General features: G+C 33.0%; 1 protein-coding gene across 16 annotated transcripts in view; it reads left to right on the top strand.

Moving 5' to 3' along the window:
- Positions 1-13,736, top strand: part of RFX3 (regulatory factor X3) — a 263,930-nt gene that overhangs the window by 180,947 nt on the left and 69,247 nt on the right. For 13 of the 16 annotated variants that reach the window (XM_070590686.1, XM_008543874.2, XM_008543905.2 and 10 more), the window contains 2 exons: positions 2,293-2,367; positions 10,984-11,165. In XM_070590686.1, the coding sequence (XP_070446787.1) occupies positions 2,293-2,367; positions 10,984-11,165 (257 nt within the window). The remainder of the gene's footprint in view (positions 1-2,292; positions 2,368-10,983; positions 11,166-13,736) is intronic. The other 3 variants (XM_008543896.2, XM_070590693.1, XM_070590694.1) reach the window with 1 other exon arrangement.

Here is a 13,736-nt window from a genome sequence, read left to right as displayed (position 1 = left end):
GGGTATATGTGGGGAAGATTGGCCCTAAGCTAACATCTGTTGCCAATCTTCCTCTTTTTGCTTGAGGAAGATTGTTGCTGAGCTAACATCTATGCCAATCGTCCTCTATTTTATGTGGGGTGCTGCTAGAGCGTGGCTTGACAAGTGGTGCTAGGTCCACGCCCGGGACCCTAACCCACAAACCCCAGGCCACTGAAGTAGAGTGTGAACTTAACCTCTACGCCATGGGACCGCCACTATGTCCACTTTTTAATTGTAAAAGACAACAACCATTAATCCTTTAGTCATAAGGAAATTAAAATTGCTGATTAACAAACAAACCCAGACATGGATTTCTCCCTCAGTGTTCCTCAGCTAATATATTTCAGATAATTTTTAACTTCCATCTAAACCTATAAAATCACAAAATACAGATCATTTTATTTTTATTTAGTGGACTGAAATCTAACTTCAGATTTTCCACACTCAAACTTTAAAGAAAATGTAGGTATTTTAGCAAATTAGAGTTGTGAGCAAATTCTTCCTAGAAGTGATTTAAAGTCACAGGAGGATAAGACTTTGCAGCTGTTTTTTGATATATTTTCTTCTTGAAAAACAAGAGCACTTATTGATGCCCTTTTAAGATATGAATACTGAGGTCCTTTAGAGTTTTTCACATTAGCATTTTGGTAAAATGTTTGTGACTCAATACATTTGTATTACTCCTTCTGTAATGTGTCTTTTCTTGCTCGTATGATATCACTTTCTTCAGTTTATTTTCAAGTATAATGATAAACTACATTAACGTTCCATCTGGCAGAGGGAATGTTTTAGAAGCCAGTTTACTTAATTTTGTGATCTAAAAAAATTTAACAATAGAATAAATTGTATATCATCTTATGAATTATTTTAGTATCTACTTTAAGAATGTTTTTTCCATAATTTCTAACCTAACATTCTTCTTAGTATTACATTTTATTAACTCTAGAGAAGAAGAGCCAGTAACTTGGGAAGTAATATAAAATAAAATTAAAGCTATTAGTTCCCAAGTTGTTTAGAAGAAAATTAGGTTTAATGTTGGTATAACTGAGATTAAACATTCTATATATAAAGTATTCTTCCATAAAGAAATTGGAAACTTGATACAAAAAGAAAACTTTGCTGTGGATATTGCCATCCATCTTTTCTTTTGTTTTTTTTGGTGGAGGGAGGTAGTATGTTAAAATATCAAGGCATCATTAATTTCCATAGTCAACATAAAGTATAAGTAAGTTGACTACATTTGAAAGCATTAAGGATTTTTTATTACTGCTTATACTGAATTGTTGATTTGATCAGACGGTACAAATAAAAATAATGAAATCGATTTTCTCTCTTACAGACTTTGATTTTTTATTTAATTTTAGTTAATATCGTTAATATATTACGGTAACCAAATGCACGATGTTCAGAACCTGATTTTATAGTACGTGCTATAGTGCTAGGAGCTGAGAGATAGGTGTCTTTAAATATGAGGTTGTCAAGAGTGAATCTCATTTATTATTGGCACCTACTACTTAATTAAGGTGTTATGATTGCTCATGGTGTGCTGAGATTACATGGAATAAAACTGTTCCTGTGGCTGTCCCCTTTCTTTGTTGGCTCTGGATTATTTTCTCTTCTACATTCCATTTCTGCTGTCATTTCTCATAGCTCTGCCACACCACCACATCCTAAAATATAATGTAGGGACCATGATTACATCTTAATGTTTATTCGTAGTAATGACCCTCCACTTCTAAATTTTTATACAAGGTTAAGAGAGGGATGGATAGATTTAGTAGCTTTTGAACATTAATGAAGGTGTCTTTGCACATTTGCATTAAAATACTAATGCGTGTTAAACACAAAATCTGCAGTATGATTTTCCTTTCGTGACAGAATAGAACACATATTAAATACTCTTTAGGTGGGAGACTATTTAGAAAGAGAGTGATTTCCATTCCCACATCTTGAACTATGAAAGTCAAGAATGTTTTCTCATAACCAGAAAAATCCACTGGGGTTCCTGCTCCTCGAGTCTCCATTCTGATTATAATTACAGAATGTTCAAAAAGGTTGACTTTTGTGATTGGGCTTATTATTAGTGTGCATATTTTTATTTTATTTTCCGGGAGTCGGGGGAGGGTGGGGGAAATACACATTTAGTGAGAGCTATTCATTAGCCACCATTGAAGAAGAAATTGAACTTTAAAGAATCTATCAAAAATTCTCTGGTGAGCCTTTTATTACTATCTTGTCTTGAGCCCTTTTTTTAATGACATCTATTATCAGATTGAAATGGCGATTGAGACGCTGCAAAAGTCTGACGGTCTGTCCACTCACAGAAGCTCTCTTCTCAACAGCCATGTAAGTTGCCTCTTCTTCATGTAAACTAATCTCTTGCTTGTTCTGCATGTGTTGCTTGCTTCTAAATGCTTGTTTTATTTATTTACTTATTTATTTTGCTTCTTAACCTTCCTTTCTCAGCCCCTTATAATCTCTGTATCACTGAATGGCTATTTTGAACAGTGGAATGTCTGAAAAATAAAACCCCCAATATACTACTTTACTAGGTTTTTGTACTGTTTTGGTACAGATATAACATTTCCAAGTTAATATCAAGCTGCCATTTATTTGTAAAAAGTAATTATGGAGATTTGAAATATTTAAAATTTTCTAGTTTGATATTTATATACTGTGAAGCAGATGTTTGTGATCTGCATCTCTGTGTCTGAGACAGACAGATAGCCGTGTCTACTTGTATGACCAGTAATATTCTTTAAGTGGAAAAAAGATTATTAATGCCAAACCTGTCTGAAAATGATTTATTTATCACTAAGACTGTATAAGATGGGCATGAAACAGCTACCTAGATGAGCTCAGGCCCTAAGACCTGAAGAAAAATAAAACTGGGCCAAAAGAAGAAGTGAGGCTCTAGACAAGCCATAAATTACAAATAATTGAGATAAAGGAGGATTACTGTTTCTATTTCTTGAAGCTTTTAAATGTTACCTCATGCAGCATCACTGTCATACTGGTAAGTGTAAGAAGAGTGATGGCAGTTTTGTTAAACTATAAACATTTTCATTAAATGTTCAAATTTTGGGAAACCAATGAAAATGCTGATTAAAAATTATTTTGTTACCATGATTTCTGAATATATGGGAAAAAATAAATAGACCTATGACTTAAATCTGTTCTGGATAGATCTTCTGCTAAATTAATATCCATGACAATGTAGTAAGAATTAGTTTTCCCTCCCAGCTCACAATATGTTCTTAAATTTAGAGATAAATTATTATCAATTTTTAAATTCTTCCCCATATTTTGTGACTGAAAAGTCCAAAATTGGATCACTTAAATGAAATGAAATATTATTTTTTAGTAAACCTATAACCTTTAGCTCATAGAAAATGTCTTCACTATGCTTTTTAAATATCTGAATTTTCAAACATTTAAATTTTATTTTCCGAGGCTGGCCCAGTGGCGCAACAGTTAAGTTCACATGTTCCGCTTCTTGGCAGCCCGGGGTTCACCGGTTCGGATCCCGGATGCAGACATGGCACTGTGTGGCAAGCCATGCTGTGGTAGGCGTCCCACATATAAAGTAGAGGAAGATGGGCACAGATGTTAGCTCAGGGCCAGTCTTCCTCAGCAAAAAGAGGAGGATTGGCAGATGTTAGCTCAGGGCTAATCTTCCTCAGGAAAAAAAAAATTATATTCCAACATAACACTAAACACTTCCTTATGTTCTTTTTGTCTTGTTTTTATTTTCAAGGAGAAGTATCATGGCAAATAAAAACAGGTTAACCAACTAGAGAATGCCTGCAATTTTGGTGAAAATTATAGATTATAAACTTTAAAATAATATATATTTTGGCCCTTCTTTTCGAAACAGTTTGAGGAATCTTATTTTTTCCCCCTTTCTGAAAATTTGTATGCACTGTGTCACTCTTTCATATGTTTCAGAAGTGCATCCCTGCTGTGATAGCATGAGTCTGTGGTTGTGTGAAAAGGCTGATTTACGGTAAACTGTTAGGGTTTATGTTTGCAGAGGAGTGATTACTAACTGGTGTTTGTGTTTTGAAAATGGCAAGTGAAAATGTTGTTTATTTTTAGGCAAAAAAGTGTAGGGACGTAAGAAAAAGAAAAAAAACCCTGAAGTTTCCAGTTAACTTTTTTGAACTTTCAGACTTCTAAGAAGTTGTGCTTTGATATTCAATTTACATTTCATCTTCATTTGCCATATATAGTTTAGTAAAATATGTGATATATTTAATTTTAACTTGAATTACCTATCTTAATTTAGTACTTTCATGAACAATAGTATAGGTGTAAGAAAATGTTTTTGGTATACTTTTATTTGTTGATTTGTTTGAAACTTTTCTAATACGTTGGGATTTTTTTGAAATTACTATTCTCTTGTAGAATTCATGAAATAATATTTAATGTTAATGAATGTGTGAATTAAGCTGCATAAACAACAGATAAATGTTCATTACTCCATGGTTTCCTGTGTTTTATTACACAGAATAGCAGCTCTTCCATGCTGTTTACAACTGCCAGAGGCATCTCAGTATCTAGAAAGAGTGGGCGTAAATGTTGCTGATGCAGTGATAATCTTTCTCTGGATGTCCTGATTCCTTTTTATTACACCTCTGAAGTACAGTTAAATTCATTTGAAAGCACATTTATAGTCAAGTCTTTAGAAATACAAATGATTCTACAGATGGTAGGTAAACAGTGAAGAAAGGATTTTCTGCTGACCAGTCAGGTTTCGTTTCTCCCTGAACACAAAAGGAGATCCTGTTGTCTTTCTGTCCCTGGAAAGTTAGCAGTGCTCCTAATTTTTGTTAGATTTCTTCCAACAACTGGAATAAGCTACTGCACGCTTTCTAGTTGATAACCACCTGCTAAGGGTATTTTAAATTCCGTTGATGATTTTCACTTGTGTAGAAAAATTTTAGTGGAGAAGTTTTAAAAAAAAGTTGTTAATATTTTAAGTGTCAATAAACTATGCTACCTTTATCCCTCCCTATATAGGATGTAATATAGAATTATCTGAGGTTTATGGGGTTCTTTGAAGTAGACATGAATTCAACTTTATGATAATAATTCCCTGACTTACCAGTTTCTACAAAACATCAATTTCATTAAGCAAAAAATTAGGAGAAATTATCAAGAATTCGTGTCTCGTATTTACTAGTTTCTAAAGAGAGATCTTAATTATGATTTTTGAACTGAAAGTCTGTTGTCATTCTATTTTGGAAAATGGAATAGACAGATTTCCTATTTTCTCTTTGTAGATTTGATTATTCACAGTAGTTCAGAAAATTCTTGTTACGGTCAAACCAAATAAATAATCCTCTCTGATTAGGATGTAGCTTGATTGCTTTGTTTTTCGCCTTTCTTTCTACACATGAAAAGATGGAGTAGGGTATTAAATTTCGTATCCCTTTTTCAGCATATTCTTGAGGTATTTAGTACTGCTGCTCTATTTTTATCATTATCGTGCTATTATCATCCAGATTGAAATATATGTTTCAGTTTATAACTTGTCTATGAATAACTTGTCTGTTTCATACCCTACATAGAGCTCCATCTGTGACTGAGCACAGTTACAATGAATGCCATGTTTTATTCTTTTAACTATATTAATGTAATGACAATTATTTCAGTAGTAGCATTGCATAGGCAGATAGTAAGTATTTATTGACAAGTGAAAGTTCCAAGGGAGTAAGGATTTTATATGTTTTGTCCACTGATGCATTTCTAGTGCCTAGAACAGTGCCTGGTACATAGCAGATACTTACTAAATATTTACTAAATGGGTGAGCATAATAAACAAGTAAAAGAAGGGAACAGACCCTATTTTACCTTCAGTATTGTAAGTACCTTTGCCAATCATGTGTGCATTTATTTGTGACTCAAACATGCATGGTTTTGTTAGCAAGTATGCTTCAGTAGGTGTATGTGTGAACATCATTGGTAGAGAGTGGTCTTCTCCCTGCATACCATTTGAATGAAAGAATATATGGTCACTCTGTCATTTCCCCATGCGCAACCTTCACTTTAAGAGCAGTCACCTTTTTTTCCCCAAACAATTTAAGCCTTTAAAGAAATTATAGACAACCGTGACATCATTTATCTCCTTGTATTTTAGAATGATAATTTTGATTTAGCTTTATAGAATTCAGTCTGTTAGTAAGTATAATAATTTTTATTTAAATATTTTTATTTCTAAATTTTTTGTATGTGAAGATGCTATGGGTGAATGATATATAGTCTGCCTAAATCAAATTAGAGTATCTTACTTCTCTTCATTGCAGACTTTTTATTTTACGCTTCTTTTCAGTTGTAATTAACATAAATTGACGTTTAATGGTTATATTGTATCTAATTTAAGATTTTTTAGATTGTAAGTTTGAATGCAGCAATGTTTTTAAATTAATTGTTCCCAATTTTCCACATAATGTTCTTAAGCTTGTACATTTTTTAAAACTCCATTTAAAGTATATAAAAAGCTTTAGGCATTTATTTTATATGCTTTTTACAACCTAGCAAATAATTGTTTCATGATTTTTACTGGTTTTAGCTACTGAGATATGTTCAGCTCAAAGCAAAACCTTGTTTTATACCCACTCTCCCTTGACTTTGCTATGTTATAAATATAAGTTATGACAGAAATAAGACCTGTCAAAATGCATATCATCAGTGAACTGAACTTAAAATGAATCCTAATGGATAATAACCCATCTGGGAAAAAATGCCAAATGTTATATTTGGATGTTAATTGGGGAGTACAATATGTATTTTTTTTTATTTGTCAATCAGTGTTTCCTTTGGGAAAAATAGGAACTGTTCATCTTCCTTAATCTACCCTGATTAATATAGATTAAATGAAAAGGTTGAAAGATGCAATTATCTTGGTTTCCACCCTTATGTGAGTTTATGTTAGTTCATTAGTAGAATAATCAGGTTTTAAATATAAATGTTAAAAGTTCCTATGGTATTTTATGGGCTTTGAAAATCGTAAATGTAAACAAATATTTTATAAGACATTTTCTAAAAGATAAAAGAAATAGTAATAGTTTATTTCTAAATTACTAAATGTTAAGGGTATTGAATTCTAGTGTCCAAATTTTAATAAAGGCAAAACCCAAGCAAACAGTGTATCTTATAACAGGCGTTAACTTCCCTTGGGCAGCGCATGGAGTGTACGCCTTTAGGTTACGCTTAACTGCTAAGTTTCTCTTACAATAAAATTAATCGTTTCTTATACTACCAAGTTTCTCTTACAATAAAATTAATCGTTTCTTATACTATGTTTTAGACTCAAATGTCTGATTTACAATTTCGTCACTGTGTCAAAACTTAAAGGATAACTACTGGCGTTATTTATCCCCAGCCGAATCTCAAAGTCTTATCTGATAGGTCTTAATCAATTTGCACTTGTACATGAGTTTCCAAGAGCACTACTCCTGGGCGGTGCACTTGTTGGCCGGCTTCCTGGCTGGAACAGCCATGGCTGCAGCAGAGCCACCTCCATCTTTCAGGGCTTTTATCTCCGCTTGACCTCCTCTGCTCTTCCAAAGTGATCTGCAGGCTTCTGGCAAGTTCCTCCTCCAGCAAGCAAAGGCCAGGAAGCAAAATGTAGCCTTGCTTCTGTTAAAGTTATGATCACCAGAATACCCACTCTTGTGGAATTTTTCCAACCAACTAATGGTTATTTTATATATTTGTTCACATGTGTATCACACACATATATATTACAAATAAACTCAGGTTTTTAATAACTGGTTTGAAAGGAAGAAGAATCTTTAAGAATGTAAAACTATATAATAAGAACAATTTGCAAAGCAATCACTCCAGATTATGTGACTTGCTTAGCCATTTCTGAGGACCACATAATCAATCCAGTAAAAGCTTCAGTTTCTCTAACTTACTCATTTGCGGCTTGAGTAAATCATTTAGGCGTCTGAGTATTTTAAGTGAATTTTTTCTGTAATTATTTCATTATGTCTGTGAAATTTTCTTTCAAATATTTTATTATTGCATTTGCCTTTTCAAATTCTTTTATAAAATTTTTTATCTACAAGACAATTTACTTGATTATGAGAAATTAGTAAACTCATTTTTAGAGAAAGTATTTTTAGATGTTAAGTAATTAAATATAGCAAGAAGATTAGTAAATAGCTAAGGCAATTTACAGAAATTTTCCATGTGTATCTGGTTAATTAAACATTATTTTTATTTGCTTAATAGCCTATTAAAAGTATTTTACATCAGATCTATTTTTATTATTGGTATACTTTTGGTTATAAAGTTCATGTTATGAAATTGATTATTTTCTGTTTCTGAAAAAAGAGTGTCTCTTAAATTCACATTTCCTATATAGAGATATGTTCTGTTCATTACCAAAAGAAATATTTGATTTTTTATTGATTTTTTTAAGAAAACATACTATTTTGGCCTTGACAATATACATTTTTTAATGAAGATACATAGGTATACGTACAAACATACCTTTAGTGTTTTTAACTTACACGTATTGTGTGTTCCATGGATGCTTCATTAGTTCAGTTGCAAACTATTGCTGTTTTTCAAAAAATATTTACAGTTTTTCTGTTTGCCTTCCTGGGAATTTTTTTCCTTAGTGTTTTCTGTGTATTCCTTGATCTCACGGAACTGAATTCTTCAAAGAATATTCCTTTGTATATTTTTATATTCTATATTTCTGTATTCTTAATATGTTAAGAATACCAGCAGAAGGCCCTCTCTAGTATATGTACATAGAACAAGACCCAATCGTGCAATATGGTTCACTAGAGCTGTCTTACACCATTCACTTGAGGAATCAGTGCTCTCAGATCCCAGTCATCTTACTGAGGCTCGTGGATGAGAGATGTGCGGCAGGTTTGTATTGCCACATTTTATGTGTTGTCTCCTTCAGTTGAGTTCATAATCAACAAAGTCTTAAAATTTTAAAAGAAACACTAACGAGACCTCCTGACCCACTGTTGTAGGCAGAATACTGCTCTTAACCTTAATAACTTGGTCTCCCCATCAATTTACCTCGTCTCTTTTACGCTAAGTGAATATGTATAGGTAAATTTACTCTATGTGTCATTTAGAATACTCAGAAATCATATGTGAGTACCTCTAGGAAACGTGTTTACTGACAGTAAGGTTATGGATGATTTATATCAAAAGAATTCTTTTTGACCTGTAATTTTTTTGTCCTTATAAACGTGAATGTTTATTTTGGGTAATCTTTTAAAATTTTTATAGGGGAGAGTTGTTTATGATACAGAGGCAGTAGGTCTGTTTAGATGTACAGATTCATATGCATATGTGGTGCATAGAGAACTTCAAGTGTTCCTGACCAGAACATGAATTTTATTTTTAAAAATGCTCTGCTCTATCTTGTAAGCTTGGTGGCCATATTTTCTAAGCCAACATCAGTGTGGATTTAATGACAGAAGTTTAATTACATAAGCGTCATGTAGGAATATTTGAAATTAAAATGGTTCTGGAAAACTCACTTGTCATGGTTAAAGGCACTAATTCTGAAAATGTTTTTAATGAATTTTCTTATTAAGAGTCTGAAGGTTCTGGTTCTGAAATTGATCACAAATCTTAAACTATGTAAGCAAAATGGAGAAATGCTTTAATTTATTTCAGTATACATATTATCATTTTTGGGATAGGATTGTAAATTCCTAGAGGACAGGGGTGAGAGCACATTCATTTTTACATCATTGGCTGCCTAGCATATTGCCTGGCTCATAGTTGATGCTCAGTAAAGGAATTCATTGGCTTCCATAACTTATATTTAACTTGAATTGATATTTGGATATAAAATATCAACTCTTTATGATACTTCTTATATATGGCATGAAAATTTTGTTGAGACAAGTAATGTGAAATATTTGCTGCTTTTGTGGAAATAACAACTGGTATGCAAGTAATCAGGAAATGTGTGTTGGAAACCAGACCCAAGCACTGAGACTGTGGGCCCTTATGAAAGTCATTTAAATCTATTTCAGTTCTCTTTTTGTAAATAAATAAGTGAACAAATTAATAATTTAATTTCCTAATGCTGAAATTCAATAATATAACCTAGGTTAGATTTTCTAAAATTTTCTTTTATGTTCTATATTTTAAAGATCCTTTTTTAAAAATACACACAGAGACAGCATAAAACTTTAAAATGTGAACTATAAACTAAGAAAATATTGCTTTGCCGCCTTCCATTGTAGTGTATCTTCCAAAATTATGAAAAAAAAACCCGTAGCTTTGAGGTATAAAAATACAGATGATTGTATAAGTGATTCCTTTTCATTACACATAATTTTTTTTTTTTTACCAATGTCTAGTGAGTTTTCTTCCTTCTGGGGAAGAAATAACTGAACTTTTTCCTTTCTGCTTGCAGAATTTGTCCCAGTAGATACTATTTATTGTATTATCTTGTGAGCAAATTAGATAAGTAAATTAGAATTCTATAAAAATGAATGGAAGCTTAATATAAAACTTATACAAGGCAGCCTGCTGTTCATGTGTTATAACAAACCAGTGCTAAAGACCTACTGTGTGATATGTAGCCAGCCTTGGTAACGTTTTATTCTGTAGCAATTATAAATTATATTTATGACCAGTTATAGGATTATTTGAATTTCCCAGAGAAGTGTCTGTCTCCGAAATAGCAATAAATACAGGGAAAATTTGTATGTCTTTACATATGCTTGAATGTTTGCAGGAATGGACATGGTCTAGGATCATAAGTGGTATTCAGCTATTTACATTTCTGAGAGTTTTTCAAAGTCAGATTATATCGGCCTTTGAATTTCAACAGTTTACCCCATCACAAGGCTTCATGAAGATCTTCTAAGTATTTCTGTGTATTGTATTTGCAGTGTCTTGCAGACATTGTGGTAAATTGTATGATTTCTCTGTGTTCTTACCCTGTGTTATTTATACTAGCTCCAGTGGCTGTTGGATAATTACGAGACAGCAGAAGGAGTGAGCCTTCCCAGAAGCACTCTCTACAACCACTACCTACGACACTGTCAGGAACACAAACTGGACCCAGTCAATGCTGCTTCTTTTGGAAAACTAATAAGGTCAATTTTTATGGGGCTACGAACCAGGAGATTGGGAACTAGGTTAGTACAAAAAAATAAGATCGTAAACTAATCTCTCTTTTTCAAACTAGAGCAGTTCAGTATATTGTTTGATCAAAAGTACTTGATTACAAAAGTACTTGATAACGTATAAAAAATACAGAATTAGCTCAGCTTATAAAATCCCTCTGGAAAAGGAAAGATCATTATTCAGTGAATAGAAAACTATGCTTCAGGAAGATTGTTGCTGAGCTAACATCTGTGCCAGTCTTCCTCTATTCTACGTGGGATTCTGCCACAGCGCAGCTTGACAAGCAGCGCTAGGTCCACACTTGGGATCAGAACCTGCAAACCCTGGGTGGCCGAAGCAGGGTGTATGAACTCAACCACTATGCCACCGGGCCAGCCCCAATCTTTTTGGCCTTTTTTAACCTGTTCATTGTGAAACCATACATGTATGGAAGTAAAAATATAATATAGTTTCATTGCATGGAAGCCAGTAACGTGAAGAAGACCCTTAGTTTCTCTGTTTCCTTCCTTTGGAAATAGATATGTTTTTACTAATCAAAATATGATGAAACTAATACTTAGAACTGTGGAGCATCATTTTTGCTTCTCAATGCTTTTTAAAAATTATCATAACAAATGTTTTAAGTCGCTGGGCAGAAAGATATGGATGTTTTTGATTCCCTAAATCTTACAGAAATCTATATTAAAAAGTATAAAAATAAAAATGCTACTCTGTAACATTGGATGATATACCTTTAGTTAGTTATGTCACCCCTTCATAGTATTTTAGTAAAGAGTTTTTAATATTCTTAATAAAATAAACAAAGCCTTAGTAATTGACTTCATTATAAATTTATACTGAAAAAAAGAGTGTGTCAGTTTTATGTATTCAAAGTGTGACTTATTCCTTTCTGTTGCCTTTCTTCTGATTGCACAGCTTTCAGATTGCTGGAGGTTCAGTTCTTTCATAAATATATTTTCTTCTACCTGTACTTCAAAAGATAGTATATTTTAAACTGGAGAATATGATTGTCTATTCAGGCTAAAGGAACTAGCTTTCAGTCTCTTGAAAAAAAGCTTTTTGTTTCTCTAGTATTTTTTTCCAAAACCACGAAAATCATTATTTGGGGACCTAACCTACTATCTCCTAGCTGATGGCTCAGTAGTTGTGCATACTGTGCCAATATTTTGAAACTCTGGGCTTTATTCAACATTCTAATAGCTGTATTGTTGTGCTTCTTTTGTTGCTGAAAGGGATTTCAATGGATCCTATTTTGAGGCTCCATTCAAACCTTGAAACACATCTTTAAAATAGAAGGGAACAAAATTGGGGTTGTTTGGGTTTGTGAATGAGTAGAATCCATACGCTATAAGTACATATTGCAATATTGCAGCTTTTACTTTCTGGTGCTCTTTTTTTCCCCCCGTCTCACCATATAACAATTATTCTCCTGTTCCTTTTAAAATTGTATGTAGTGTTTGCAGTTAGGGATGGAAAGCAAAACCTAGAAGAATAAGGCAAAAAGAAATCCTGTGAGGAAAGTTTAAACAGATGCTGTGTTATGAAGATAGCAGAACTCTAATATAGAAACACTGACTATGGTAGTGGTTGAGGTACCCAAGATTCTGTCTACCATGGAAACTGTTTTAGCATTCACTGTCCACTCCTAACCTAGGAACAGAAAGAAAATTGGTATAAACCATGAGGCAGACTAACTCAGGTACTTTTTTTTTTAATCAAACTGTATGTAGAACTGTTATTTTTCCATTAATAAAATTATCTGGTGAATTTAGTCAAACCAGAACCAGACGTTTTCTCAAGTTTTTGGACCTAAGTAAAAAGTAAATAAAATCACCATCTTTCTAAACAAAGGCAAATCAAAAGACACCTTTTGTTAGATCCCATTTCCAAATTAAGTTAAAGCAAGGAAGACCTGGGACATGCTGATCTCTCCTGAGCAACTCCAATGAAATAGAAAGAACCATCTCCCCACCAACCCAACCAACCAAAATGCTGATTTCTAGGAGGCTGAAAAGAAACTAGACCCTTTGTCTATTTTGGGGTCTCACAGAGAGAAATCATTTTACTCTGTAGCTTTGTCATCGGCCAAGTCCCCTGGTTAATGTCTTCTGCTTCCCACTCCATCTCTGCTCCCTACGGGAGAACCTAATTGGGTTGGTGGTGTTTTTTATTTTTGTTCTTTTTTTTTGCTCTGTTCTGCAGTGAGGATTTTGGAGACAAGATCTGATCTCTGCAAGTGGAAGGCCTTTCTTGATAGGCATTAAGTTTTCATACTAGTTTAGTTTGCTGGAACAATATAGGTATTCAGATGCCCTACTTTATTTTTTTTAACTAGCAATAATTTATATAATCAGATTTTAATGTCTTTTCAGATATATGAGGTCCCTCTAATATATATTCTTTAATCTTGGAAATAAAAGTCTGCTCTATTTTTATATAAAATATTTAATCCACACTCCCCTTGCATTTCTTTTTGTAAATGAAAGAAAAAGTTGGAAAGAGCACTGTCTTGCTATATATATAGACTTGTGAAAAACTAGTATTTTTTTCTTTGCAAAAATTTACATATTTAAAATGTTATT

Source organism: Equus przewalskii, chromosome 22 (genome assembly GCF_037783145.1).
Source record: "Equus przewalskii isolate Varuska chromosome 22, EquPr2, whole genome shotgun sequence".
Lineage (NCBI taxonomy): Eukaryota > Metazoa > Chordata > Mammalia > Perissodactyla > Equidae > Equus > Equus przewalskii.
Note: the sequence above shows the minus strand (reverse complement) of the source record. Positions and strands in the feature narration are given on the sequence as shown.